At 41.7% G+C, this 26,570-nt stretch overlaps 1 protein-coding gene and 1 pseudogene across 9 annotated transcripts; both read right to left on the reverse strand.

Annotated features, from left to right (window-relative positions):
• Window positions 1-341: 341 nt before the first annotated feature.
• Window positions 342-13,869, reverse strand: LOC122084441 (protein FAR1-RELATED SEQUENCE 5-like). 9 transcript variants are annotated; one of them, XR_006141895.1, is made up of 6 exons: window positions 13,622-13,856; window positions 13,326-13,400; window positions 10,910-13,046; window positions 10,563-10,829; window positions 8,783-9,387; window positions 343-7,308 (listed from the first exon to the last, which is right to left on the reverse strand). XR_006141895.1 is itself a non-coding variant. In XM_042652674.1 (3 exons), exon 3 carries the CDS (start codon window positions 13,015-13,017, stop codon window positions 11,008-11,010), a length of 2,010 nt encoding a protein of 669 aa, XP_042508608.1. In that variant the 5' UTR covers window positions 13,018-13,046; window positions 13,326-13,400; window positions 13,622-13,856; the 3' UTR covers window positions 10,389-11,007. The 9 variants fall into 9 exon arrangements, 1 of the variants encoding a protein (XP_042508608.1); XR_006141896.1 differs by lacking the exon at window positions 10,563-10,829 and having other exon boundaries at window positions 342-7,308; window positions 13,622-13,857; XR_006141890.1 differs by lacking the exons at window positions 343-7,308; window positions 8,783-9,387 and having other exon boundaries at window positions 10,389-10,829; window positions 13,622-13,710; window positions 13,773-13,869.
• Window positions 13,870-18,110: 4,241 nt separating this feature from the next.
• On the reverse strand, window positions 18,111-25,320 carry LOC122083542 (annotated as a pseudogene).
• Window positions 25,321-26,570: the final 1,250 nt, after the last annotated feature.

A 26,570-nucleotide genomic window follows, 5' to 3' on the forward strand; every position in this document is an offset into this window, starting at 1 on the left:
CTAATTTATAAATTCATCCAAAAGTTAAAGCAACAGAATCTATATGCTGATTGACTCTCCAATTAATGAGAACCAGCAAATTTCATCCAAAAAAAAAAAAAAACTTGTACCCTTCTATCCCTGCCAATGTTTAGGGCGATGAGTTCCACCAAACCTTTACTCTTCATTCGGAAGCCTAGTGCAAGAGCCTCACAGAAAGGTACTCTACTAATCTACAGTGAAGTTATACCACAATAGTACCCCAGAAGAAGCAGTAAATATGAGCAAGGTCAGAAGACCCCCAGGATTGCGCCCCTTTTTTAGGATGAATAAATAATTCATTACCAAGGAGAAGAATATACAAGGGGGGAATAGGGGGGGGGGCAAAAGGAACAAACCCTTGGAGGGAAGGGGGGGGCTAAGCCCAACTATCTAGGGGAGACATCAATTTGGGGGGACAACAATGAGCTTGTTCCTTGGGGTGTCACGAACTGGGAGGTGGCGGAGGGATCTAAGCTTGGAGGTAACATCAACGTAGATGGCTTTCCAAATCATTTCAAAAGAACGGGAGTTGGGGGTCCATCTACGAAGATTTCGTTCCATCCAAAGGTGGTTGATGGTGGCACAAAAGGCGAGCTTTCCGACTCTGTCACATATGGAGGAGCCAAAGGTCATGTCAACCCATATCCATCCGTGGGGAAGGGGGAAGATGCGACGGGTGGAGGGCCAGCATGAGTGGAGGATCTTCTTCCAGATGGAAGCAAAGAAGGGCCAGGAGAAGAAAAGATGGTCGACATCTTCAGTACCGTTCCAGCATAGATAGAAGAAGATAGAGACCTGAATGTGGCGGTAATTAAGGAAGGACTGCGTGGGGAGGCAGTAGGAGAGGGCTCGCCAGGCCATGAAACTATGACAAGGAATGTGCCCTTTAAACCATATGATATTTCGCCAAGGAATAAAAGGGTCTTTGGAGAGGATAAAGTTCCAAGCAGAGGCGGAGGTGAACAAGCCCGAGGAGAAGGGCACCCAAATAACATTATCATCTAATCCTCTATGGCTAGGGGGAATGGGGGGAGGGAGGACCACAGATCCACCAAGGGGGAGGGAGAAACGGAGGGAACCAACCGTCGAGTGAGAGGATGGAGGCCACGATGGCGGATCTGGTGGAGCCAAAGGAGGAGATGATTTTGGGGAGACCAAGGGAGAAGGATGCCAGTAGGGTGGCAAGGACCAAGCCAGAGCGAGGTGGAGGAGTCGTTGCAAATAATGCAGGAGATGGCAGAAAGGTCGAGAGGTCTGGAATTGAGAATGCTACGCCAAATACAGGAAGCATCTGGGGAAAGGGGGGCTATCCAGAGGATATCATTTTTAAGGGGGACGGATAATATCCAGGAGACCTAGATACTGCGTTGCTTGGAGACAAGTCTTCTAAATGAGCTTAAGGATGGCAGCAGAGTTGACATCTTTGATTTTACGAAGGCCCAAACCCCCTTCAGCTTTTGGGCGACAAACATTGGACCAGCTCATGGGGTGGAGGAATTTGGTGGCATCAGTTCCTTTCCAAAGAAAGGCGCAGAGGAGAGAGTCAATAGCTTTGGATGTGGAAGCAGGGAGGATAAAAATGCTAGACCAATAAAGGTAAGAGGGATTGGAGAGCAGATTGAATAAGAACAAGGCGGCTAACATAGGAGAGAAACTTGCCTTTCCAAAGTTGGAGCCTTTCCTGATGGAATCAAGGATGGGGGAACAGTGGTGGAAAGAGAGACGAAAGGATAGAAGAGGGAGACCAAGGTATCTGACGGGGAGGGTTCCCAGGGAGAAACCAGAGATGGCAAGGAGCTGGGCTTGACGGGCATAAGAAACACCCAAAAGGAAGAGAGGTTGGATTTGAGGAGGTTGATTTTTAGATCGGAGAGGGACTCGAAAAGGTGAAGCAATGCCATGATATTGGTGATGGAGCTAGGGTCGGCTTTAGAGAAGATCATAAGATCATCAACAAAGGCCAGGTGGGTTAGCATGAGGGATTTTCATTTGAGAACGGGGGAGATAAGGTCAGCGGATGATTGGATGGATCGGGAGAGAACTTCAAGAGCCAGATAGAAGAGGAAGGGGGAGAGGGGGCATCCTTGTCTGATGCCCACAGAGGAGGAGAAGTAGCTTGCAGGGCTGCCATTGATGAGGACATAAAAAGCGGGGGGGGGGGGGGGGAGATGCAAGAGATAATCCAGTGGACAAAAAGGGGGCAGACATTTGAAGTAGGACTTTGGAGATGAAATCCCAGCGGATAGAATCAAATGCCTTATGAATATCGATCTTAAGAAGGGCAACAGAAGAGTGGGATTTACGATTGAAGCCTCTGACGATCTCATGGCAAAGGATGATGTTGTCAAAGATACTTCTTCCAGCAATGAAGGCAGGTTGGTTCGGACTGACAAGGGAGTCAATAACCTTTTGGATCCGATTGACGAGGATCTTGGCAATAAGTTTATATAGAAGATTACAAAGGGAGATGGGCCTAAAGTCAGACATGCATTGAGCGCCCTCCATGGGGATGAGGCAGATGAAGGAGTGGTTGATGCCTGAGATTTGGGAGGGATTAGGAAGAAGCTACGAATGGCAAAGATGAGGTCATCGCGGATGATATGCCAACAAGTGAAAAAGAATCCCATGCTAAAGCCATTAGGTCCAAGAGCTTTATTAGACTTGTGGTGAAGGACAAGGGAAAGGATCTCATCATCCGAGGGGATGGCTTGAAGAGATAGCATAAGGTGATCATAAATGAATTTGTTAAGGATGTTGGGGGGTAGGGAAGGGGTAGAGGTGGAAGTGGAGGGGGGAATGGAAGAGGTCATCGAAGTAGGAGACGGCTTCAACTTTGATATCATTGGGGGAGAGAAGCCCCGCACCGGAGTGGAAGATGAGCTTGAGAATGGAGTTAGCATTGGTTCGGGCTTTGAGGGAGCAATGGAAGTAGGCCGAATTGGAGTCACAGAGCTCAAGCCATTTGATCCTGGATTTCTGACGAAGGAAAGATTCTTCTTGAACAAGGTGGGAGGAGAGGTCCAAAGCCGCCAGCTTTTCTTCATCAGCTAGGGAAGAATTGAGGGGTCCAGCTGAAGCCTGGATTAAATAAGGTCAAGTTTCTCTAGGCAAGAAGAGACCAGAGAAGAGATGTTACCGAAAGTGGTAGAGTTCCAGGGTTTGAGAGCTGCTTTGACATTCTTGAGCTTTCTGGCAAAAGCAATGAGAGGAGAAGAGAAGATAGTAGTGGGGATGGCCCAGGTATCCCTGATGGGCCTGACCAAGGGGAGAAATCCATCATGAAGGGACCACATATCGAAAAATTTGAAAGGTTTGGGGCCAAAGGAGATATAGGATTGGACAAAGAGGAAGAATGATCAGAGATGCCGGGGAGATTAAAACTAGTGTGGGAGGAAGGAAAGGAGGTGAGCCAAGCTTCATTGACAAGGAGACAGTCAAGCATTCTGCCAGGTGAATTTGGAACTGGACCATCTAAGGTCATCCATACCAATATCCTCAATACACTCATTGAAGGAGTCAGAGGAGGGGATGTCAATAGGGGCACTGCTAAATTTCTCATGGGATGCCCTAACCACAATGAAATCTCCTCCGATGCCACAGGGAAGGGAGGAGAGGGTGGAGGAGAAGGAGAGGAGGTCGAACCAGAGAGGAAGTCTATGGGGGCATGATTATGTGCATAGACAACAGAGAAGAAGGAGAAGGGGGAGCCCGAGGGAGGGGAGAAGGAAAAATGGATGACTTGGGAGGAAGAGGCAATATGGGAGATGTGAATAAAAAAAAGGGTTCCAAAGGATCCAAATGCGCCCGTTTGGGGAGTGGGCATAGTTGGAAATGAATGACCAAGAAGGAGCAATTGATGCAATGATGCGAGGGGCATTGGCTTCGAGAACACGAGTTTCAAGGAGACAACATATAACATCTTTGGAGACTTAATACGGGAGCGAATGGATGCGTGTTTGGCAGAGGAATTGAGACCTTTGACATTCCAGATAGTCCAAGGTATCATTTGGAACGAGAGTGGAGGGCAGCCGAGACTCATCAGAGCAGGTGGATGGGCCAGTTTTGGATTTTGGCCGAAAGGGTAGTGGAAGGTTTGGGGTCAGAAAGACCTTTGGGGCGGGGCAGGGAAGACATAACCTTCTTTTGGGCAGCAGCAGGATTTCTGGTGGGGTCTAGAGGGGCTAGTCTAGAGTCTAGAGTCTAGACTTGGGATGAGTAGATGTTTCCTTAGCCATAGGGCTAGAGGACTACAGACCATGGTTCCCGGAGGGGGGAGTTGCTTTTAGAGAAGAGCCCAGGAGGTTAGTGTCTGGATGGAGGCCAGTGTCAAGGCACAGAGAGGGGGCAGGCAGGAGACCAAGGTGGGGAGCACCAGTAGGAGCAGTAAAAGGCATTGCCGCCCCAGGCAAGACTGGCGTAGGCTAGAAGGGAGCCCAAAAGCTAAGGTACCATCAGTAAAGTTCATTGGCAGCTTTGCATGAGCCAAGCAATTCGGAGAGTCGTAGTTGACGCAAGGTGTGTGAGAGAGTAGAGGAGCTAAAGGAAGCTCCACAGCAGCATCATAGCCCAACAGGAGGCCAGGCGAAAACACAGAGGCAAGAAGCACAGTCGCAGCGGGCAGGGTCAAGCAAGAGAAGGCAATGTTGGTTGCAGAGAAGTCAACGGGGCCAGAGGTGACCAAATTGGCGAGGGTGGATGGTGTCACATGCGAGAAAGACCCACTTGAAAAAAAGGGGGAAGCCAAGATGTGGGGTCATCCTGAGGGCCAACTGCGGAGCAGTGGGCGGAGACAGCAACCTGGACAGGAAGGACATCGTGCAACAGTTAAGGGCAGGAAGAAGAAGCGGGTGAGGGAGAAGGTGGATATGGGTGGTGGACCTAGTTCAAAGAGGGTGGGTATGGGTCAGGTGAGAAGGATGAAGATGTAGGTGAGTCAGAAAATGTGTTCGGGTTGGTATGGGTTGGGTTATATAAATTACCCAGGTAGAGCGGGTGGTTCAAAGGGAACTTGGAGAATTTGGATAGCAACTAAATCGGGAGGAACTGGTTAAGAGGGATGAAAGGGGGGTTTGGTTGGATCGCGTGGTTAGGGGTTGGTTGGAGAAGATATAAGAGGTGAGGTGGAGACAGAAGTACAGAGGATTTCCGTCAAAGGGAGTAGCGAAGAAGTTAGAGGAAGTAGAGGTGGGAGGTTAGAGGTTGAGGAGACAGAAGGGAGGAGGCATGGCTCATGGTTCGAGGCATAGAAGCTGTTGGCCAGCACAAGAGGGGGAGGGGTAGAAGGGATAGAATGGACAGAGAGGCGGTGTGGGGAAGTGGGATGAGGTGATAGGGCGATAGTATCATCTGGAACATCCGGGCAAGTCAGCAGGGAGAAGCAGTTAATGCTGTCGGGATCTTTTATCGGACCAATGGATCGAGACAAAGAAGCATGTCCGTCAAAGTTCACAGCCAGAGGTCGGTGATTCCTATCTCGTTTCCTCCTCATGAGTGTTCTCTTAGGGAGCTGATCCAAATTGAGGTTATCAGGATGTTGGGAAGCCAAAGGCGAGCTTGTGAGAGGAGCATGAAGACCAAGCATCAATGGACCTTCGATTGAATCCGCCAGATTTTCCCTGCCTCCGTGTTATTTAATATATTTTTTTTTTACACAAAGCACTGTAGAGTGCCCAAAGCATTTGCAAGTGGTACACAGAAGGGGGATCTAGTCATATTTTATCCCTTGTTCAAAGGAATAGTCTTCTCCGTCTAGAATGGTGACTATAGAGGGTAGAACCTGGTCGGCCGAGAACTCAACACAAATTCGGGCAAAGGAGAGTCGATCAATGGTTTTCGTTCACTTGTTCGAGTAGAGCGGCCTGCCTATGATGGAACCAATGAGGCCCTTAACACACCGGAATTGAAGGGGAAGGTTGGGGAGGGAAATCCAAAGAGGGATGGAAGTCGGTTCTGAACGCTAGAAGGAGGTGCGTTCGTCCCACCGTCTCAAAAAAATAGGTTTTTTGCCCACATACCAAAGGCCACCATCAATGGCAATGGATTTGTCAACGGAGAAATTGAAGATGAAAATTCTGTTATCAAGCATGAAGGTGGAAAGAGAACCCAAGGGTCTCCATTGGTTATGGAGAGAGGACTTAACAACAACAAAAGGATGGCGGCTGTCCAGAAGGAACTGACGACACAGCTCTTCCATTTGCTGATCTCAGATTCCAAAAGCCCCGGGGGGCAAGAGTCCGATAGTGATGGAGTTAAGGGAGGAGGGTAGGTGGAAGTAAACAGAGTGGCCAGTGGTGGGAGGAGGGTGGAGAGGAGAGGAAGACACAACGGAGGTCCAGGGATGGCTGTCGAGAGGAGGGGAGGGAGGGGGTGGAAGAGGAAGGAGGATCATGGGCTCAGGGGTGTTCATTAGTGGTTGCCGGTGGTGGGATAGGGGGGGCATGGGGTCAGGACATGTGGTCAGGGCATGGGCTCTTTGTTATATTTGTTGATTGCGCCCCTTGAATTGTGGCTACATTGGTTTTCAACCCACTTGGTACAAAATACAGAGGAAGGGAAAGGCCAGACACTAGATTTTCCAACTTTTCCACAAGAGCACCAGCAAAGTGTCCATCTTTAGGGAACAAAATTCCAACCACAAAGCAGCAAAGTGAGCATGGATTCCTATAGAATCTGTGACATACCCAGCTACCAATGCTACCACTAAGGTGACACATATGTATAACTCATCCACAGGTTCTTCTTCCTGGAAACACTTGGCCATCCAATTAAAGACTGGGAGGAGCAGTATGCTGGCACAGATAACAAAAAGAGAACCAGAAAGAAATACCCATAATAGCAAGACAATAGTTGAGTGGCCAGTGGTTGAGAGGGCAATGGCAAGGGCTAGTAAGATCCACATGGCCACATTAACCGTGGCAGCTGACATGGCCAACTGCCCATGTCAGTGTTGAGGAGCTTAAGCTCAGCAAGGATATGGGCCAAGACAGAAAAGGTAGTAATGGACAGAACTACACCCATGAAGACAAGGAGTGGAGGTCCATGCACCCCTTTAGAGATAGCTTTCCGAAGCACAAAGGATGAATCAATTTCTAAAACGGCTATGGCAAGAGCTTTCTTTCCAGTTCTTCGGATAGATGTAGGATCTAATTCTAGGCCTACGAGGAAGAAAAAGAAGAGGGGGCCAAGATTAGCCTGAGTGTCTAATACGGTTGGGCTCCTGGGTGGGAAAACTGAATTCAAGAATATCTTGCTACGACCCAAAGCTGATGGCCCAAGCAATATTCTACCCTGCAACCAAAAAACGTGGGTTGAAAGAATGAGTGAGTTTCCAGTCAGCAAATATAGTAAAATTCGTAAGATATAAGGGAAGAAAACCCATGACGCATATCACAGAGAAATAATTAGGAGAAGCAAATTTTGTGTGAAGGGATAAAGTTGCAGCATGACTAAAAATTATCTCCGCAACCACGTGTGGTTCTGTGAGGCCTTAGGAGAAACGCATCTGAGGAAGAAAACAAGGCACATCTGCATAATGGCAAGAAGTGCGTAGTCCACTGGATTACTTCCTTGAAATATTCCATTAGAAGTGGCAACCATAGGTGCTGGACATCTGTGAGCTGAAGTGGTTGAAGCCATTAAACTTAGCTTTGGAGTTTGGATTGAAGAAGAAGAAGAATTCTGAGCAAGCTACTTAGACAGGGGAGGGAGCAACCAATATAGAAGTTAAAAAGTGTGTCCCAGTTGTCTATGACCTATATACTTTAGGAATATTTTACATGAAACAAAGGAAAGGTGTCAGATTTCGACTCGGATTGAGACACAGAGCCAATAGTTCAAACACTCATTCTTCACTTCCTGACTCCACGACCAGTGATCCCTCCTATATATTATTATTAAATCCTTCAATCAAGCTCATATTCTCCTCTGTCTTGCCCTGTCCAATGGAAAACAGAAAGAGTTAGGTAGGCTTGAGCGATGACTGTTCACTTCTGCTCAGAGGATTTGACTCTATTGCCTGTTCTCTATCTCAGTTGACAAGCACTTTAGACACTGCTCTGCAGGTAGGCTTCTTCCTTAGTTTTGTATTTCGGTTTTCTTTCTCTTTCTTCTTTGTCTCTAATACAATCAGTTCAGGAAAATAGTCAACGGGAAATTATCAAATTTCAGAATAGTGGCGCAATTGGAACAAAGACAGTAGAGAAGGGGGGGGGGTAGAAATTTGATGCCTTAGATCATATAAATATATTCGTCTATTTGATTATCTCAGTTCAGGTTATGTTGATCCTTTTGGCATCCAAATGTTGAAAAGAGGAAAGGCCAATAGAGATAGCTTGGACATATTAACAAAAATATATACATGTACAAATGCACCAACAGGAGTGACATGGTGCAAGTTGAATTCAGTTAAAGCACATGTGAAAGCATTGTTTTTAACTACAAAATCAGATCATACATATGAATTGCTCTGTATCTGGATTTTCTTATACATACTGATACCGTGATATTTGCCTCCAAACTTGGAGGCCAGGTTCATCAGGCCATATCAGACGATAAATGTTGGAATAAGAAAAATATAATCGCACTATGTATCCCAAAATATTATTCAGTTTGAAATGGTGAGGAAGCGCATGTATGCTTCTGAGTTGACTGGTGCATGTGGCTATGGATAGAGTGTAATCATTTAACAGGATTTATGCAGACAATTAGTCAGTTAAAAAAGCTTAATTGAATAGAGTCGATGAAAAATTTACAGAGATACTACCTGATATCAACTGTAAATTCCTTCTGATTTAGAGAACATTAAACTGAACTTCAATAGTGGAGCACAAGAAGAGCTCTATGTCTGGGTTTGAAGTTTTTCATCTTGAAGGCATATCTCCTTGCAATTACAAAGCCTATCTCGCAGGTTGGCAGAAGCTATATAAGTATCTTAAATGATTGGTGTTGACTGATCTGAGCTCTTTGGAAAGATTTCAGCCTGCTATGAGAATGAACAGGGCACTCCTTGTCATCAACAGAATGGATCAATGAGTTCTTTGGATGTCTTGAGCCATTTCCCTCTGGTCTGTTTGGCAAAATACAGTCCTGCTGAGCTCTTCGGATATTTGGTGATTTTTCCTTACCAACTGAACAAGAAAGCAGTATATGCGCATCCTTCTGGTACAAAGAAGCAACCAGAGTAACTGACAGAGTACACTTTGAACCACTAGTTGCTTGCCTCTTTGGCGAGGATTTCCCATGTTTAGAACTTCTGTGATGATAATCTATCTCACTGCCAGCACCAATAGGAACCTTATCTAGTTGGTTGTTAGGAACTCTATAATTGGAACCTTGGTCACCATCATCTTTAACATTAGATCTATATCCCTGTCAAATAAATCAGAGCAGATGTTTCAGAAAATAAAGTAAAATTAATTCAACTGAACAAATCCACAGTATATTTGGGATGTTACACTTCACCTTTTTCTTTTAATTGCCCCTATTTATATAATGTAGTAAGCATTTATACTGAATTGCTGACTAAAAGAATATGGCCGAACTAAAAGGGGCTGATTGTAACAGAAATGATTAATTAAGAAAATATGATTTGGGGAATGCGTGATAAAAATGGAGGAAAAAAAATTGTGAGATACAATAACTAGTGTTACAAATCTTTATTTCTATCTTTGAACATCTCCACCTGAATTGAGTTTTGTAGGGTCCTAGTTTTTTTTTTTAAGGGGGGGTTGAACTATTGATTGTGATTGGTAATCATCTGACAAACCACGATGCCTGCATGATTTCCAATTTACTTTCAAGAAATTATAATTTTAATCATCATAAATTTATCTTCTCTGTAGTAATGTAGTTTTGATCTTCTTGAACAATTCATCGGTGATACTTCAATTCGAGGCATGGCTTGCTGAAAAATCGAGGTTAGCCAATGAGAATGCAAACCTGAGGGAGAACCAGTGCCTTTACCAGCTAGTGGAGTACCATCAACAGACCTCTCAAGATCTCTCAACCTCTTTCGATCAAGTCATACATGGGATGTGCTTGGATTTTTTATCTCCACCGCCCTAACTGCAGAGCAGGCAAATGACCATACTGATGGTTATGGTGACAATTTCATTTATTTTTATTTTATGCGAATTTGGATTCTCAGCATCTCTCAATGACTGCAACTTTGAAGAAGAATTCTACATCTGATCACCCATTTTTCTGATATCAATTTTGATAGGAAGGGAGTAGAATTTTATTGAAGACAAGATTGTAAACATGAAATTCATCAGTGGTTGTTGGTTGGTAATTACTAATAAAAAACGACCTTTCTTTCTGGTTAGAATTTTGTTGAAACTTGAAATTCATTCATATTGAATACTAGGTTTATCTATTGAATGGACAACCCTATTTTATTCACATTCCCTACCGCTCCCTAGGTATTTGTTTGCAGATTGGACAACATCAAACACAAAGGTTACATTTTTCTTGAGCTCCTCATAAAATCTATTGATCTGAATCGTATAGAAGTGGACTAATAATGCAAAAAATGGATCAATCACCATTGTTTGGAAGGTGGATGGTGGTTGGAACCCACTTCTACGTGTGGGAACAGAAATTTCTCTCAGCTCACACATCTCAAACATGTCTAGCTACAAGGGCACTCCAACTGTGTTCTGAAGTAAATACAGATATGATCCCAATCATGCAAAACAATTGGTAAATGGATGGTTAACTCTATCCACCATTTCCTCTGCTTGAGTATGGAGGACCATAGATGTTCAGGCTAGGGAGGAAAATTGTTGAGGCTGGGAACAATCAAATAATCCCTGTACAAAGCCAACAAAACAATTAATATAGGGGATTGAAATCATATGTAATGAAATGTGTAATGTTTAGCTCAATGTACCATTAATAGGGAAGTAAAACTCTTCTTGTTCTCCATTTCTTGAGATCCATGTGAAGGATTCCAGTGTACCAAATTGTAGTTCTTGAGAAGCTTGAGAATTAGGTGTAAGAACTTTTTTCTTTCTCTTTCCTTTTTTTTCCACCCAACTCTTCTATCGTTTTTACACGAGGACCCTCACTTGACACACCTAGATGTGGGACATCAATGTAAAGATTTTCAAGCTGTTTACACAACTCAATAGCAGCTTTGTTTACCAAAGCATATCCTTCTCCTGATTTAGATGCTTGTGATGCTATCTGAACAAGTTTCAAGCAAAGAAGCCCATAACGTTGTGTACAATCCAAATGAACATCTTTTTCAACCTGTTTTTCCTTATCATCTTCCACCACCATATTTCTTGCTGCTCGTGTCCATCTCCTCAAAATATAGGCTTTAGGAATAAACTTGACATCTAGCACATCAAGAATTTTCAAAGCATGACAACACAAAATGCCAAATGTCTCAAATTTCATGCAGCTACATTCAATCATAGCTTCAAATGGGTTACACAAAACTTTAAAATCCCCTTCTTGCTCAAAAATAGCAACTACATACTCACGCAAGGCATTACTTTCATTCCGAAATTTTATGTAGCAAGCACTAATCCAGTTATACTCCTCTTGAAATTCTTCAAATATCTGAGGAGTGTAAACTTCTCCTGCTTGTTTCATAACAGGTGACTTGGAAAACATATTTCTTGGCAGCTTATTTCTTGCATCAAACTCAGCCTTTAGCTCATTACTACGCTTAACATTCACTACCATTTCGAAATGCTTAAGAAATTGCATAACATCCAAACTAACTTTCAAGTAATCCTTCAAGTCCCCATTCAAACTTTCACTAAGCTGTGTACTCTGCATACCAATGGTGAAAGTCTTCTTCATATAACACTTAGCCCATTTCTCTTTTAACCCATAAAGACGATCAAACCATGAACCATCTTTAATTCCATAATCATTGCGCAATTTTTCCCACACCTTTTCAAATTCTAATTCTCCCTCATAATGATACATACAAGCTTTGAAATCTTTTAGAAAGCTTGTTCCATCCTTCATCAAATTCCCTAGATGCTTTATGCCATTTTGCATAATCTGCCAAGTACACAATCGGTGCCATGTTTCAGGAAAAACCTCAGCTATTGCCTTTCCCATTGCATCATCTTGATCAGTAAAAATGGTTATAGGTTTCTTTTGTCCATGAGCTTCCAAGAATGCCTCAAACAACCATCTAAAAGATTCAGCTGTCTCATCATACAACAATGCAGCCCCAAATATGACAACTCCTCTATGATGATTAAATCCAGCAAATATTCCGAATGGCCTATATTCTTTGTTAGTGCAAAATGTAGTATCAAAGGTAACAACATCACCAAACTGTGCAAAATCTGTTATCATCTTTGGATCAGCCCAAAAGATATTTGTTATCTGTTCTTCATTATCCAACTGTAATGAGTAAGTAAAAAAGGGATTGACCTTAGTTTGTTTTACGAAGTATAATAACAAACTCCCGGCTTCACCATAAGATAAATCATGCTGACGTTTGGTTTGGAGATAATTCTTATGATCTTTTCGGGCATACCCATGGTTTCTTGCGTGCCCATCCATGTACTCCAATATGGCATCAGGTCTGATTCCGGAATCATCAGCTAAATCAATTTTAGAAGCATGTGCATCTAAAATTTTCCGTTGTGACCGCATCATATGAATGGTAACCGGTAGATGAAGAAGGTGATTATGCTCTTCAACAAAATCACGACATTGGTATTTTCCATTATCCATAATCGCAATTCCCATGCGTGCAGGACAATCGGTTCTTGTCTCTGCTTGAGGTTTCCTTGGATCAAGACATCGCTTATCTTTTTTCCGATATCCTTGTTTACTACAAACGAATCTCCTTGAAGTTATGGTTGCCTTATCTTTTCTACTCTTATGCGCATAGTCTCTCCTAACACTAAAACCCATCCTTCCTCCGTAGTTATTGTAGAAATCATATGCCTCATTCTCTGAATTAAACTCCATGCCTATCCGAGGCTGATTCTCAACATCTAGACCAATGTCTTTATCTCCCATAGTTTTCTCTCCTTCGTACTTGGTTTAACCTAAACATAGGCAATGCTCCATTAGAGAGGGAAAGACAATCGAAGATGCAGTAAATCAAGAGATTGCATAAAGGCAAGATGGATCATGTTAGCCAAAGCCAAAGGCAATGCTCCGTAGACTGTTATTATTAAGCCTCTTGGTCCAATTCAAAGCTGATGATTAGATTCACACAACAAAAAATCTCAAAAAATGCAAGTTCCTTAGATTCAGAATGAAGCCAAAAATCTTAAAATTAAGAAAAAGAGAAAAGGAAGGGACAATGGTGTGCGGTTTCTTACACTTTCTGGAGATTAGTCAAGTTCCCTATACTTGGAAAAAGCCGAGTCCCAGATAAGTTCCAACTTGAAGTTCCTCTGCAACAAGACTATACAAAACTTCAATATTCTGCATAATTTTCCTCTCATACAAAAACTCTTCCTGATTCTCCTCTTATTACTTCTTAAAATAAAAAATGAAGCCAAAAAAAAGCCATTAATGGAGTGTGAGAGTAAACCAGTAGAGACAAAGCAAGAACCCCAGATGAAAGAAACGAAAACAAAGCAAGAACCCCAGATGAAAGAAACGAAAAGCCTACCGATAATTTCAGCGACGGAAAAAGTACTGCAAAAAGTCAGATGAGGAGAAACTAAACTCAGTTGATGCTTTTGTTCTGTTCGCCGCCCTCTGAGAAGAAAATAAGTTCCTTAGGGAGAGAGAGAGAGAGAACCTGCAGCAATGGAACCTACTGCTGCTTGAAGCCGTCGTGGTCCGACGTAAGCAGTGAAATCGCTGCCCCTACGAGAGGAAATACGCTTTTTCTGAGAGGAAGAAAACTTTATTTGGTTAAATAAAGGGGAGTGTGAAAACTGGGTTTTTACTTTTTAGGATAAAACATTGAGAAATCGTAGCCGCTGCCTGTCCGCGCCCTCTACGCCCCTACACAGCTGGGTGTGAAAAGACTCATCTACCCCAGCATGTTGTGGGTATTGTCGTCACACCCAACCCTGTTTGGGTGCTTAGAGGTAGGGGTGTCGATTCCAAGCCCACACCGCTAGGCCCGATTAAGCCCGACATGTTTATGGCCCAACCTAGACTGGCTCGATTAATAAACGTGTTGGGCTCAATTATAAACAGATAATACACAGTGCAACTACCTAGCCCGACAGGAACTCGACATGCCCGACACATTTACAAGCCCGATTTGAACCAACTCCTTTAAGCCTGACCTAGCCCGACCCCATTAATACTACTTGTATTTTTAAAATTTTTTTTTAATACTATTTGTATTTAGTGCTAAGGCTATGTGATATATACAATTGACATGGTGGTAATTGTTGTATGAACTGCATAATTTAATTGATTTGAACTTCCTCAACTTGGGTTATGTAGATGGTTTAATTGATTTGGGTTTTGTGGGTTAAATATCTAGTACCTTGGTAATTTATTCACTTTGCCCATCTTTGGCTTAATCCATTTTAAATATGGAATCTTTTTCTTTGTTATGCCCATCTTTGCCTCATTTTATTGGTATTTCTCTTCAAGCACATTTAAGAGGCCAATTTTAAAAAGGACCCGTTTAAAGCCCGTCTATAGTTAAATATGTCTATAGCCCGGTTAAGACCCGATTAAGGCCCGTTTATGATAGCCCAATTAAAGCTCGAGACCGACCGACCAGATTATTAACTGTACCATGCTAAACAAGCGTTCATGATGCAGCCCTAGAAATTGGCCGAGCCCGATTAAGCCCGAACAAGGCCGGCCAGGCCCGACCGATTGATACCTTTACTTAGAGGTGTCAAATCATCGGTTTGGCCCCTTTTTTTGATTGGGTTAAATCGGTTTCAATCTAAAAATGAGAGAGACCAAAATTAAACTGTTAAAGAGCTTCGGTCTTAATCTGGTACGGTTTTGATTTATTTCACTTTTTCAATATTGGTTTGTAACTGGTTTCAATTATGTCTTGAACCACAATGAAACCTGACATTTATAACATTTAGTGAGGAAATATTCAGTAAAAATAATTTAAACCCTCTTTCCCAAGTTTGACAAATAAACAACTAGGAATAGGAAATTGATTTGATGTGTTCATGTTTTAAATTCTAAGAGAAATATAACTAATATCAAAATCAATGGATACCTAGAGTTTGTAGCCAAATTATTGTTTATCATTGAAAGGGGAAGATAACTACTATTGAAACCAATTGATAATTAATTACTAAGAAAATAACTAATATTGGAATCATAAATTGAACCCTACTATCAAGTCATTTATTTAACAGTCCAACTAATTTTATATAGTGAATAAGGAGATCAATGGAAAGCATTGTTGCTACTTGCAAATCAGTTTCTCCATTCAACACCTCATATTCATTTATTTGTAATAATTTCCCTTACAACAAAAGAAATTCTCACTAATATTGAAATGAATGAATAATCAATTCAACTATTCATAACCTCATAATTAATTATGTTTTTATCGGTTTCATTCGGTTTCGATGCAACCGTTGTCTATGGCATATCGAGCAGCTTTCCCTATGGCACTATCTCCTTGGCCAAAGGAGTATTAAGACTCTTTTCCATACTAGTAAGAACTAAGATGGTGCAAGTGATAGCATTCTCTCTCTGGTGACACTAGAGGATAATCCCAAACATCAACTAAAGTTTCAAGTCCTACAGCAAGACCCAGAGCTTCCTCAGGTAGGGTTGAGGTGTTCTAGGCCAGAAGAAGCCTATCAAATCGCATCCATGCTACATGGTGAGGATTAGAAATCTCTTTACCCATCCTTATTTCTTATGATGGAAGCAGGTATTGGTGTAGACCCGTTAATGAAGCCTCCTAGATCTTGTCTTTGAATTAAACCCAAGAATTTGAGTCCTCCACCTATTCAAATTTAAAATCGTCAGTATGGGGTCCCAAAACCCCCTCCGAGACTTCTGCTTGACTGCCTGCTGAAGGGCCTTTATGTCTAGCAGTTGGTTACCTTCAACTTGGCCTCTTCTGCCCTTACATCTTGGGTATCTCCAGCCCGGTGATGAATCTTCTTCCACTCCCAAACCTCTAGGGAGTCGTAGAGCAATGTCTTCATTGGCAGTTGCGCGACCTTCGCTTGAAGCAACAAACAATTAGTCTATGTTAACTTCATAGACAAAGTTTCCGACGTTCAAAGAAAAGAGATAAAGAAACAACTTTGATTTGAGTCTCTCACGCTGCGTTCAACTGTGTGAAACTTTGTGAGGTCAGTATGGGCCCGCGGGATTTTGGCCTGGATACCCGTCGTTAGCGGAAAAAAAAAAGTGTGAAACTGAAATAAAGACATAGTCTTCTCTCACACTACACCGCCCCCCCACACACAAAAAAAAAAAAAAAAGAACAAAAAGGTTTAAAATTGTTCCAGTGAATGGTCAATTAGATCAAATGGATAGACATACTCTACTTCATCCAATACAAAGCACAAGATATTCAGCATTATGATGTCATACAAGGGGCAATTTTTCAAAGACTTGCTTCTTTTCCCTCCTATTCAAGAATGTGCAGATGCTATTAATTATGGCAAAAGAGTCATGAAACTATAAAAGTGCAATACACACTGGGCCACAAGAGAACAAAAAGAACTGTACATGTAACCAGAGACATTTACCAAAAAAAGGGGGAAAAAAAAAACCAGAGACATTCCAACAATCGCCTGTTGCTTATCAATCTCCTTGTATTGCTAAAGGATATCCATCAACAGATTTTTTTGGGAGGGTGGTGGGATATATGTTTTGAGAGTTTTTGTTCTAAACAGGTTTCAAATCAAACATGCGGAGACTGTTAAAAATAGGAGGAAATTTCAAGGAACTGTTTATTTAATGTCTGTATGTGATATCCCAAGATGAACTGAAAAAGTTAGTACTAAAATTTTCCTGGAGAAAGCCTATCTCTTGCATCCATATTTTCAAGTATTTCTTTCAAGACTGGTTACTAGAATGATATAGTGAGTGCCTATGCTTTTCTGGAGGTTCTGTTTTTGTTGTTCAAATATCTCCAAATCGCTTCAATTCAAGACAAAATAGTTTCAATATGGAAACATTAAAGAATAAGGTACCATCAATCCCAATGAATTTTTTTTCTTAACACTAAAGACATGATATTAAAAAAGAAAAAGGGTGTTTGGGGGGGGGGGGGTTCAGAACCTGAAAGTTAACCCAGTACATATATGTTAGCTTGGTATTATAAGTTATGTCATGAAATATCTCTCCCCCTCTGAAATACTACTGTTCTACAGTGAGTTTAAGGTGAAAAAGTGAGTTATTATAGGAAGGAGTGTATTGGAGAATGTTTATTTTCTCCAGTAAATTGACCAATTAAAACCGGAAAAACTTTTATCTTTACAGCAGCCTCATGTAAGGAGTGAATAGGTAACTAGCTATAGTGAAAGTACAAAACTAAACATTGAGGGGAAACATGAATCCATGCACAATTCTCTTCACTATATCTGCTTCTTTTATTGATATCTTGTACGTCTCAGCTGGTACCCACCCACCTCCCCCCCACCCCAAAAAAAAAAAAGGGGGAAGCAAAGAAAGAATTCAAAGATATCATCAAATTCAATGCAGAAGAGAAAGCTTTGTTCAATACTTTATCCTGTAGTGCCAAATCCTGTGAAATTCAGTGATTTAATACATCTTTCAGTGTGTACGCTGATTTCTAAATTCATCCAAAAGTCAAAAGAAACAGAATCTGTATGCTGACGGACTCTCCAATTAATAAGAACCAACAATTTCATTAACGTTTAAAAAAAAAATAAAAAATAAAAAAGAAGAAGAAGAAGAAGAAGAAGAAGAATCTTCCAAAGCCCAACTTTGCTAGCTGATTTCACCAAATCAGGGATCCCCTGGAATCCTAGTGAAGATTAACTCCATGAGATATCTTTTCTCTGAAGATAAACACAACTTTTGCTTGCTCAGGGGTTTTCTCAGATAACTTTCCAGTATCATTGTGCTTTAAGCCTCAGGAAGATTTGTTTTCATAACCACCACCAAGATGGGAAAATTGACAACCAAACACAAACAAAGGCAAAAGAAATATTATTGAGTCCAATGTTCAAAAGAAGTCCATGTCAAGATGTGCATATATAAGATATAGATGGGAAGTGCTTCAATATAAACATTAATCTAGTATCCCTTTTGTAGCCATATCAATATCAGCAATGCCACTGAGGCTGAAAGCCTAAGACTGGTGTCTTTTTATTTTTTTTTGGATGAATAAAAAATATATTAAAGGAAAGGAACAAGAAGACAGCCAAAAGGCAGGATACAAGCCAAATTAGCAAGAAGCTAAAGGCACCACACCATCCTCAGATAAGGCAAACAAAAGAAAACACATGGATCAACAGGACACAACACAAATTAAGTTTTCCATTCCTTGGAGCGAAAGTAGTACAGGGCAAATCTGATACGGTGGCTCCGTCCCGTATAGATGGTATGACCATCAGATTCTTCATATGGCATTACCTCTTAATCGTCAACATGTTGGATCACCTCAGTATCCTTCAATTCCGTCTCTTCCACTAGAGTGAGATCAATTGAAGAAGTTGCATGCCAATCCGAGATATGAAGAAATGGACTACCTTCCTCAGAATCCGTCTCAATATCAGGATTCGAAAATGCTAGAGACTTCGAAAGGTCCTCCGAAGAAGCTACTGATGAATTATCAATCTCGGAATTTAAGTTACACTCATGGACTCTAGAGACAGACTTCTTCTGCTTCTTCTTCTTTTTCTTTTTCTACTTCTTTTGCTTCATCTTTTTGACAAAGGATCGAACAGGGGAGGTAGGAAAATTTTCCACAAAATTCAGCGTAATAGGACTATCTATTGTAGTGCTATCCTCCTCATCTAACAAATCATCCTTATCCCTCTCCTTCACACCTAACAAATCACTTTCATGAGTGTTGACTAAATTTTCCACATCATCGACCAAAGAAGGGGGAGAAATGACTATTAGCTCTGAATTCCTCACAACCAACCTTATCAAGACCCATCTCATTCTCTTCCAAGGCACATGGGTGGACATCAATGTCATAATTCACATCACCATCAAAAGAGGACCTATCTCTATCACTAATATCATCAATATCATCTTCTCCCAATAAAGCAAAAGTGTTGACAGTACAGGTAACAGAAGAGGACAGAGTCTCCTTTGCTTATGACAAACTTTGAAATTCAAATTTGAATTTGAATTCAAATTCAAGCCCAAACCCCAGCCACATTGGCATCCCTTGCCTGCAGCAGCCTCCAAAGTCTGGCCGCCTCCATCTCCGGTAGCTTCCATCTCTCGCTCACCACCATTTATGGTGGTAGCCATGATGTCTCCGTCAACACGAATTTTCTTCGTCCACTCCTTACAAACAGTGGCGATAACATCAGCATTCATCGATTTTAGAGTGCATTGCCTATTTGAGTGGCCGAAAATCTTGCAAGTATCACAGCCAAGGGGGCGCCATTCATAGAAAACTTGTTGGTTAAAGCAAACACCATTTTCAGGGCAGATTTTGATATGGTATTGAGGCACAGCTGCTGCCGAGAGTTCCACATGAATTCTAGCAAATGAGAGTCTCTCTCTCGATTTGGTTCTACAATCAGTAAACAAAGGCTTTCCAATGCCGCCACCAATACTGCTTAAAGCTTCCGCAGACCAGAAATGGAAAGGCAAGTCCGGCAAACGGATCCACACCGGGATGGAGGTTAATTCGATTTTCTTCATAGGCATAAATGGATTCCAAGCTCTAAAGACTAGAGGGGAGCGCTGAAGAACCCAAGGACCTCCTTCAAGAACAGAGGACATCTCCTCCTCATTGCTGAAACGGAATATGTATAACCCATTGCCTAAAAGAACAACTTCCACATGGCCAGACAATTTCCACAAACAAGCAACAACAGATTTGACAAATGAGAAGGCAGGCTTTCTACCGATAAAGTGACCCACACAGGTCAACGCCCAAAGGGCGATCTCGGCTTCCAGCACCTCAGATGAACAGTGCACCACAGGTTTTCCTTCTTCCAAATCTGGCTGAATAAAGCGAAGAGCAAGACCCTCGTTTGACAAGGGATACCTACAGAATAAAGATGAAAAAGGCAGGCCTTGAGGGAGCAGAGAAGAGAGAACATGTGACCCAGAAGCTATCAGGGGAGCTGAGAGGTCCTTGAAATGGACCGGAGAGCCTACCACCGCACCATCAAGATCAGCTAAGATATGACTGGCCCCAGGCGAATCAGTAGCAGGGACTGATAATGGGGGGAAAGCCTCAAGACCAGAGGCAGAGAGCAGGGAGACCTTCAAGATCCTTCCTCCATTAACTGTCACAGCAGTAGCAGATGCTAAGGGAAGCCCCTCCCCCACCCCTAAGAGCGGGGAAGATGAAGAAGGATCCATTAAACAGAAGATTGAACACACAAGGGTTAATTCAAGCTAAAAGTAAGGGATCGAGACCAACCCGATTCAAAACCACAGAAAGAAAGAAAGAAGAAGACAAAAGAGGAAGAGATGGAAAATCTGTTCATCAAGCAACCGAAGATGTATTTGGAGACTCGGCCGAGTTATCTGCCGGAGTTGATCGAATTCATAGCCTCCAAAACGCTAGGTCGCCACCTCGCCTGGGATGACGACACCGGCAACGGCCAAGCCATCTCCGAAGATTGAAGGTGGGATCCCTTGATCGTTAGTTTGAAGACTGGTGTCTTATAGTGTTGCAGAAAAGAAAAGGAAAAATGATTTCCCAACTCTAACCTGAGTAAGAAATTTGGATAATAGCACACTCCTGCCCAACATTTCAAAACACAAAATCCAGAATCAGAGCCGATTCCATCTTCAGCTTAACATCAATCACTTAAGAGAAGACAGATTTAAATTTTTTCAAGATAAAGCAACTAGACTAAAGTAAATTCAAACAGAAACAAGTTTCACAAAGATACCTTCAAATTTGTTATGATCTCCACTTCAGAACTTGTTACAAGGATAACCAAATAAAATTCACTAGTTACTTGCCATTTTCCATTAGACTTTCCTTCCTTACTCCTCCCTAGTGACGAGGCCCAGGAACCATTTCCTGTGAAGTAATGGATCCTCAGGAACTAGTGTGAGGACAATTTATCTCATAACCGGTCCAAGCAGCTGGGAAATGCCAAAAAGCCTCAAGCTGCTGGGAAGCTAAATCATGAGCAGTAATACATAGACTTAATCATCAAGTTAATTGTTGTATACCATAAGAAAGCTGCATTCTGATTGGTCCTTTAGAGCCAAGCCTGGCCTACAAATTCACAAAGCTGGAGCTAAATAAATTTTTGCGGTGTATAAGCCTGCAAGGTCTAACATGGAGTACAAGCATAGAACAATAAAGAGGAAGGAAGTACTGAGACTACAGATTTTTGCTTGTTTCCACAGTACCAAAGAGTATTCCAACTTTGTAAACCTTAGGGAGGACTCCTGCGGGACTGACTGGCTTCAAAGGCTTTGTGTCTATTGTATGCCTCTCATGGAGCTCTCTGAGAAATCATCGGCAATTCTCATGGCAAAAAAGGGAAGGAAGAATGGACTGCCCTTCTGGAACAAGGGATGACAGGTGAACTCAGACCATGTTGTGGCTGCTTTTGAGGCTTTCCAATGATCAAGTCCGGTCTCTGTGAAACTTATGAGAGGGCTCGGTGCAATGTCTAGTATTCAGACATTTACACTTCGGCAGAAAGCAAGTGAATGGCTATGGTGATTCTCCCACTCCACAAGCACCAAAAAGTCCTTGAACATGCAAGATGTTCTGTTGGGATTCTTCTGGATCGACGCTTTGGTGGAACAACCCAGTACATATTTGCTAGTGATGATGTTTTTTCTCCCATTACCGTTTGTTCTTTGAAGAATATGATGATTGTGAAGCACTTGCATATGGAGTGCGCATGGATGAACTCTCTCCATCTCTCCATGCATCTATTTATTTGTATTTTTTCATTACAGAGAATATACATAAAGGAGCTTGGAAAAAAAGCTTGGTATCGGATCAAGATTTTTTTCTTGAATGCAAAACTTCACTGCATATCCAACATATTTTTAACAAAAGATCTTTCCTAAATGGGGATCACTGATGATCACCCCTTGAACTGTTGCATGATAAGAACTAATGCTGCAGAAAAGGACGCAAGAGGAACCCAACAAGCTTCCAACTTGTCCCAACTGATCTGGACAGTCATTCTTAACATCCAAAGCTGCAGCAACCTCTCCCTCAGGGCTGCGTCCCACTAGAAGCAGGTTGCAGTGACTGAACTCCCTATCACAGAGATGGTTTCTGCTGCATTTGAACTATCCTCTTTTGATACTTCATTGAACCTTCATTAATCTGGATCATCTGTTGGAATTCAGCTAGGCATTTGTCATTTATGGACTGATTCTTGGTCTCAATTCTCAAAGTCACCATTCTTATTGAGGGCTTCTTCAGCTAGCTCTTGCTCCATCGAGAAGTGAAGTACCGTGAGACTGATATCAGGGTGTTCACCCATGCATATTCCATATACAAGTGCTTCACGATCATCATACCCTCCAAGAAAAAGACAATAATGGAAGAAAAAACATCATCACTAGAAGATATGTACAGGGTTGTTCCATCAAAGCCCTGATCCAGAAGTATCCCAACAAAGCATCTTGCATGTTCAAGGACTTTTTGATTCACCAATCTCAAATCAGCTCTTATCATCTCTATTGAACCAACCATCCATTCTTCGGTGCTTGTGGAATGGGAGAATCACCATTGCCACTTTCTTGCTTTCTGTAGAATTCCAAATGTTTTCATATATATTAGACATTGCGGATATAGCTCTCATAGGTTTCACATAGAATCGACTTAATCATTGGAAAGCCTCAAAAGCAGCCACAACATGGTCTGAGTCCATCCTTCGTCCCTTGCTTGAGAAGGGAAGTCCATTCTGCCATGCCTTGTTAGCTATGAGAATTGCCGATGGTCTCTTAGAGAGCTCCATGAGATGCATACAATAGACACAAAGGCCTTGAAGCCAATCAGTGCCGCGGTAGATTTCCACAAGGTTTTGCCAAAGTTGGTGTACTCTTTCTACTTTGGAAACAAGCCAAAATCCAAAGCTGAGTACTTAGGCCCATCCTCTCTATTGTTCTATGCTTATACTCCATGTTCGACCTTCTTGCAGGCTTATATACCGTAGTAACAAGAGGTGTGGTGATGAAGGTTGTGAAGAGAGCCATCAAAGCTATGATGGAAAACGTCTGTCATTTAACACCTACAACAATAGAAAGAAAAAAAAAAAAATCAGCAGATTCCAAAAGATTGTAAAAAGGGAGAAAGTACAAGCCAAAATCCAAAGCTGAGTACTTAGGCCCATCCTCTCTATTGTTCTATGCTTGTACTCCATGTTCGACCTTCTTGCAGGCTTATATACCGTAGTGACAAGAGGTGTGGTGATGAAGGTTGGGAAGAGAGCCATCAAAGCTATGATGGAAAACGTCTATCATTTAACACCTACAACAATAGAAAGAAAAAAAAAAATTCAGCAGATTCCAAAAGATTGTAAAAAGGGAGAACCTAAAACTATACAAAAAGGAATGGAAATCGCAAACAAATAATCATGCAATGCAACACAAAATATTTACGTTTTTCGGCAAGATTGTCTACATCTACAGTGAGATGAGATCTGCTTCACTATTGATGGATAATAGGGTTATAAGCTTACAACCACTCATCCTCAAACCTCTATCGGATTGATTAAAAAGAAAGAACCCTCGCTACAAATTTATGGCAAAAACCATATACAAGTAATTTACCGAAAAACACATATTGCCCTAAAAGAAAATTCGTTTTTGGGGCTGCAGCCCCTGAACCCTCTCTAGTTCATTGTGGCCCTAGTGACGAAGATAAACGCACAAGGTGGGCCAATTCCTCCAAGCCTCTTAATGGCCTTCCAGAATCAACCCAAAAATGCAAGCGACAAAATAGAAGACATCGTTCCCCCAACAAAGATTAAATCATACATAAATGAATTAACAATAGTATACATGCACAATTAAAAATAAGCATATGAGATATAAGGGATACAAACTTGTACCTTTCTATCCTTGCCAATGTTGAGGATGATGAGTTCCACCAAACCTTTGTCATTTATTAGGAAGCTTAGTTCAAGAGCCTCGGGAAAAGGTACCTACAGAGGAGAGAGATCATAATAGAACCCAAAATCTTCCCAGAACAAGCAGTAAATATGTGCAAGCCAGAAGAACCCATGATTGAACCCCTTGAATTGTAGCTACATTGGTTTTCAACCCGCTTGAGACAAAATACAGAGGAAGGAAAAGGCCAGACACTAGATCTTCCAATTTGCCCACAAGAGCACCAGCAAAGGGTCCATCTTTAGGGACCAAAATTCCAACGACAAAAGCCCCAAAGAGAGCATCGATACCAATAGAATCTGTGACAAACCCAGCTACTAATACCACCACTAAGGTGACACATATGTAAAACTCATCCACAGGTCACATCATAACCACAGGAGCTGACATAGCCAACCGGCCCACATCAGTGTTGAGGAGCTTAAGCTCAGCAAGAATACAGGCCAAGACAGGAAAGACAGTAATGGACAGAGCTACACCCATGAATACAAGGAATGGAGGTCCATGCACCCCTTTAGAGATAGTTTACCAAAGCACAAAGGATGAACCAATTCCTAATGCAAAAGGTACAGTGGTTCCGGTGATGGCTATGTCAACAGCTTCCTTTCCAGTCCCACGGAGAGATGTAGGATCTAATTCTAGGCCTACAAGGAAGAGAAAGAAGAGTAGGCCAATGTTAGCCTGAATGTCTAATACGGTGAGGCTCCTGGGTGGGAAAACTGAATTCAAAAATATCTTGCTACGAACTAAAGCTGATGGCCCAAGCAATATTCCACCCTGCAACCAAAAAAATGTAGGTTGAAAGAATGATGAGTTTTCAATCAGCAAATATAGTAAAATTCATAAGATGTACTTACAATGGAAGAAAACCCATGACGTATATCACAAGAAACAATTAGGAGAAGCAAATTTCGTGTGAAGTGATAAAGTTGCAGCATGACTAACAATTACCTCCTCAATCACGATTGGTTGCCTGAGAGGCCTGAGGAGAAACGCAAGAGTGCGTGTGAGGAAGACGACAAAGCATATCTGCGGAATGGCAAGAAGTGCATAATCTACTGGATTACTTCTTTGAAATATTCCATTAGAAGTGGCAACCATAGGTGGTGGGCATCTGTAGGCTGAAGTGGTTGAATCCATTAAACTTACCTTTGGAGTTTGGATTGAAGAAGAAGCAGAAGAATTTTGAGAAAGCTCGTCATACAGGGGAGTGAGGGAGCAACTAATATAGAATTTAAAAGTGCGTTCAGTTTGTCTATGACCATATATAAGTTTAGGAATAAGTTACATGAAACAAAGGAAGAGTGTTAGAGTTAGACTAGGATTGAGACACGTAGAGCTAATAGTTCAAACACTCATTCTTCACTTCCGGACTACACAACCAGTGATCCCTCTTATATATATATATATATATATATATACACACACACACACACACATTACTATTATATTATTATTATCTGGAAACAGAGAAGAGAATGAGAGAAAGGAGAGAGACAATGGTGCAATTAGGGAGTCACACTTGATTAGATTGGGACTGCCCTACTCCATTCAATATATAGACAAACCATTACAGCAATCCTATTAGGAATAGAAGACCAAAATAGGAATCAAAACTAACTTACCTAAGTCCACAAGGACTAGACCACAACACCCTTAGGGAAGATTCGTGACTTGTCTAAAGAGCAAGTCACAACTCCTCTTTCTCTCTCGACAATGACTTCTAACATTATTATTATTACTAAATGCTTAAGTCAGGATCCTATTCTCCTCTGTCTTTCCCTGTCCAACGGAAAACAAAAAGAGTGAGGTATGCTTGAGCGACGACTGTTCCCTTCTGCTCAGAAGATTTGACTCTATTGCCTCTTCTCTATCTCATTTGACAAGCACTTTAGACACTACTCTGCAGGTAGGCTTTTTCTTTAATTATGTATTTTGGTTTTCTTTTGCTTTTCTCTTTGTCTCATACAATCAGTTCAAGAAAAAAAGGTCAATGGGAATTATCAAATTTCAGAATAGTGGCAAAATCAGGACAAAGACAGTAGAGAAGGGGGGGAGTAAGAAATTTGATGCCTTAGATCATATGGATATATTCATCTATTTTATTATCTCAGTTCAGGTTATGGAGATCCTTTTTGCACCCAAAGGTTGAAAAGAGGAAAGGTCAATTGAGATGGTTTAGACATATTAACAAATATATATATGTGTGTGTGTGTGTGTGTGTGTGTGTGTGTGTGTGTACAAATGCATTAACAGGAATGACATGGTGAAAGTTGAATTTACTTAAAGCACATGTGAAAGCATTGTTTTTAACTATCAGAATCAGATCATACATATGCTCTGTATCCGGATTTTCCATTACTGTTCCTGCTTGCACGTACTGATACCCT

Source organism: Macadamia integrifolia, chromosome 7 (assembly GCF_013358625.1).
Source record: "Macadamia integrifolia cultivar HAES 741 chromosome 7, SCU_Mint_v3, whole genome shotgun sequence".
NCBI classification, from domain to species: domain Eukaryota; kingdom Viridiplantae; phylum Streptophyta; class Magnoliopsida; order Proteales; family Proteaceae; genus Macadamia; species Macadamia integrifolia.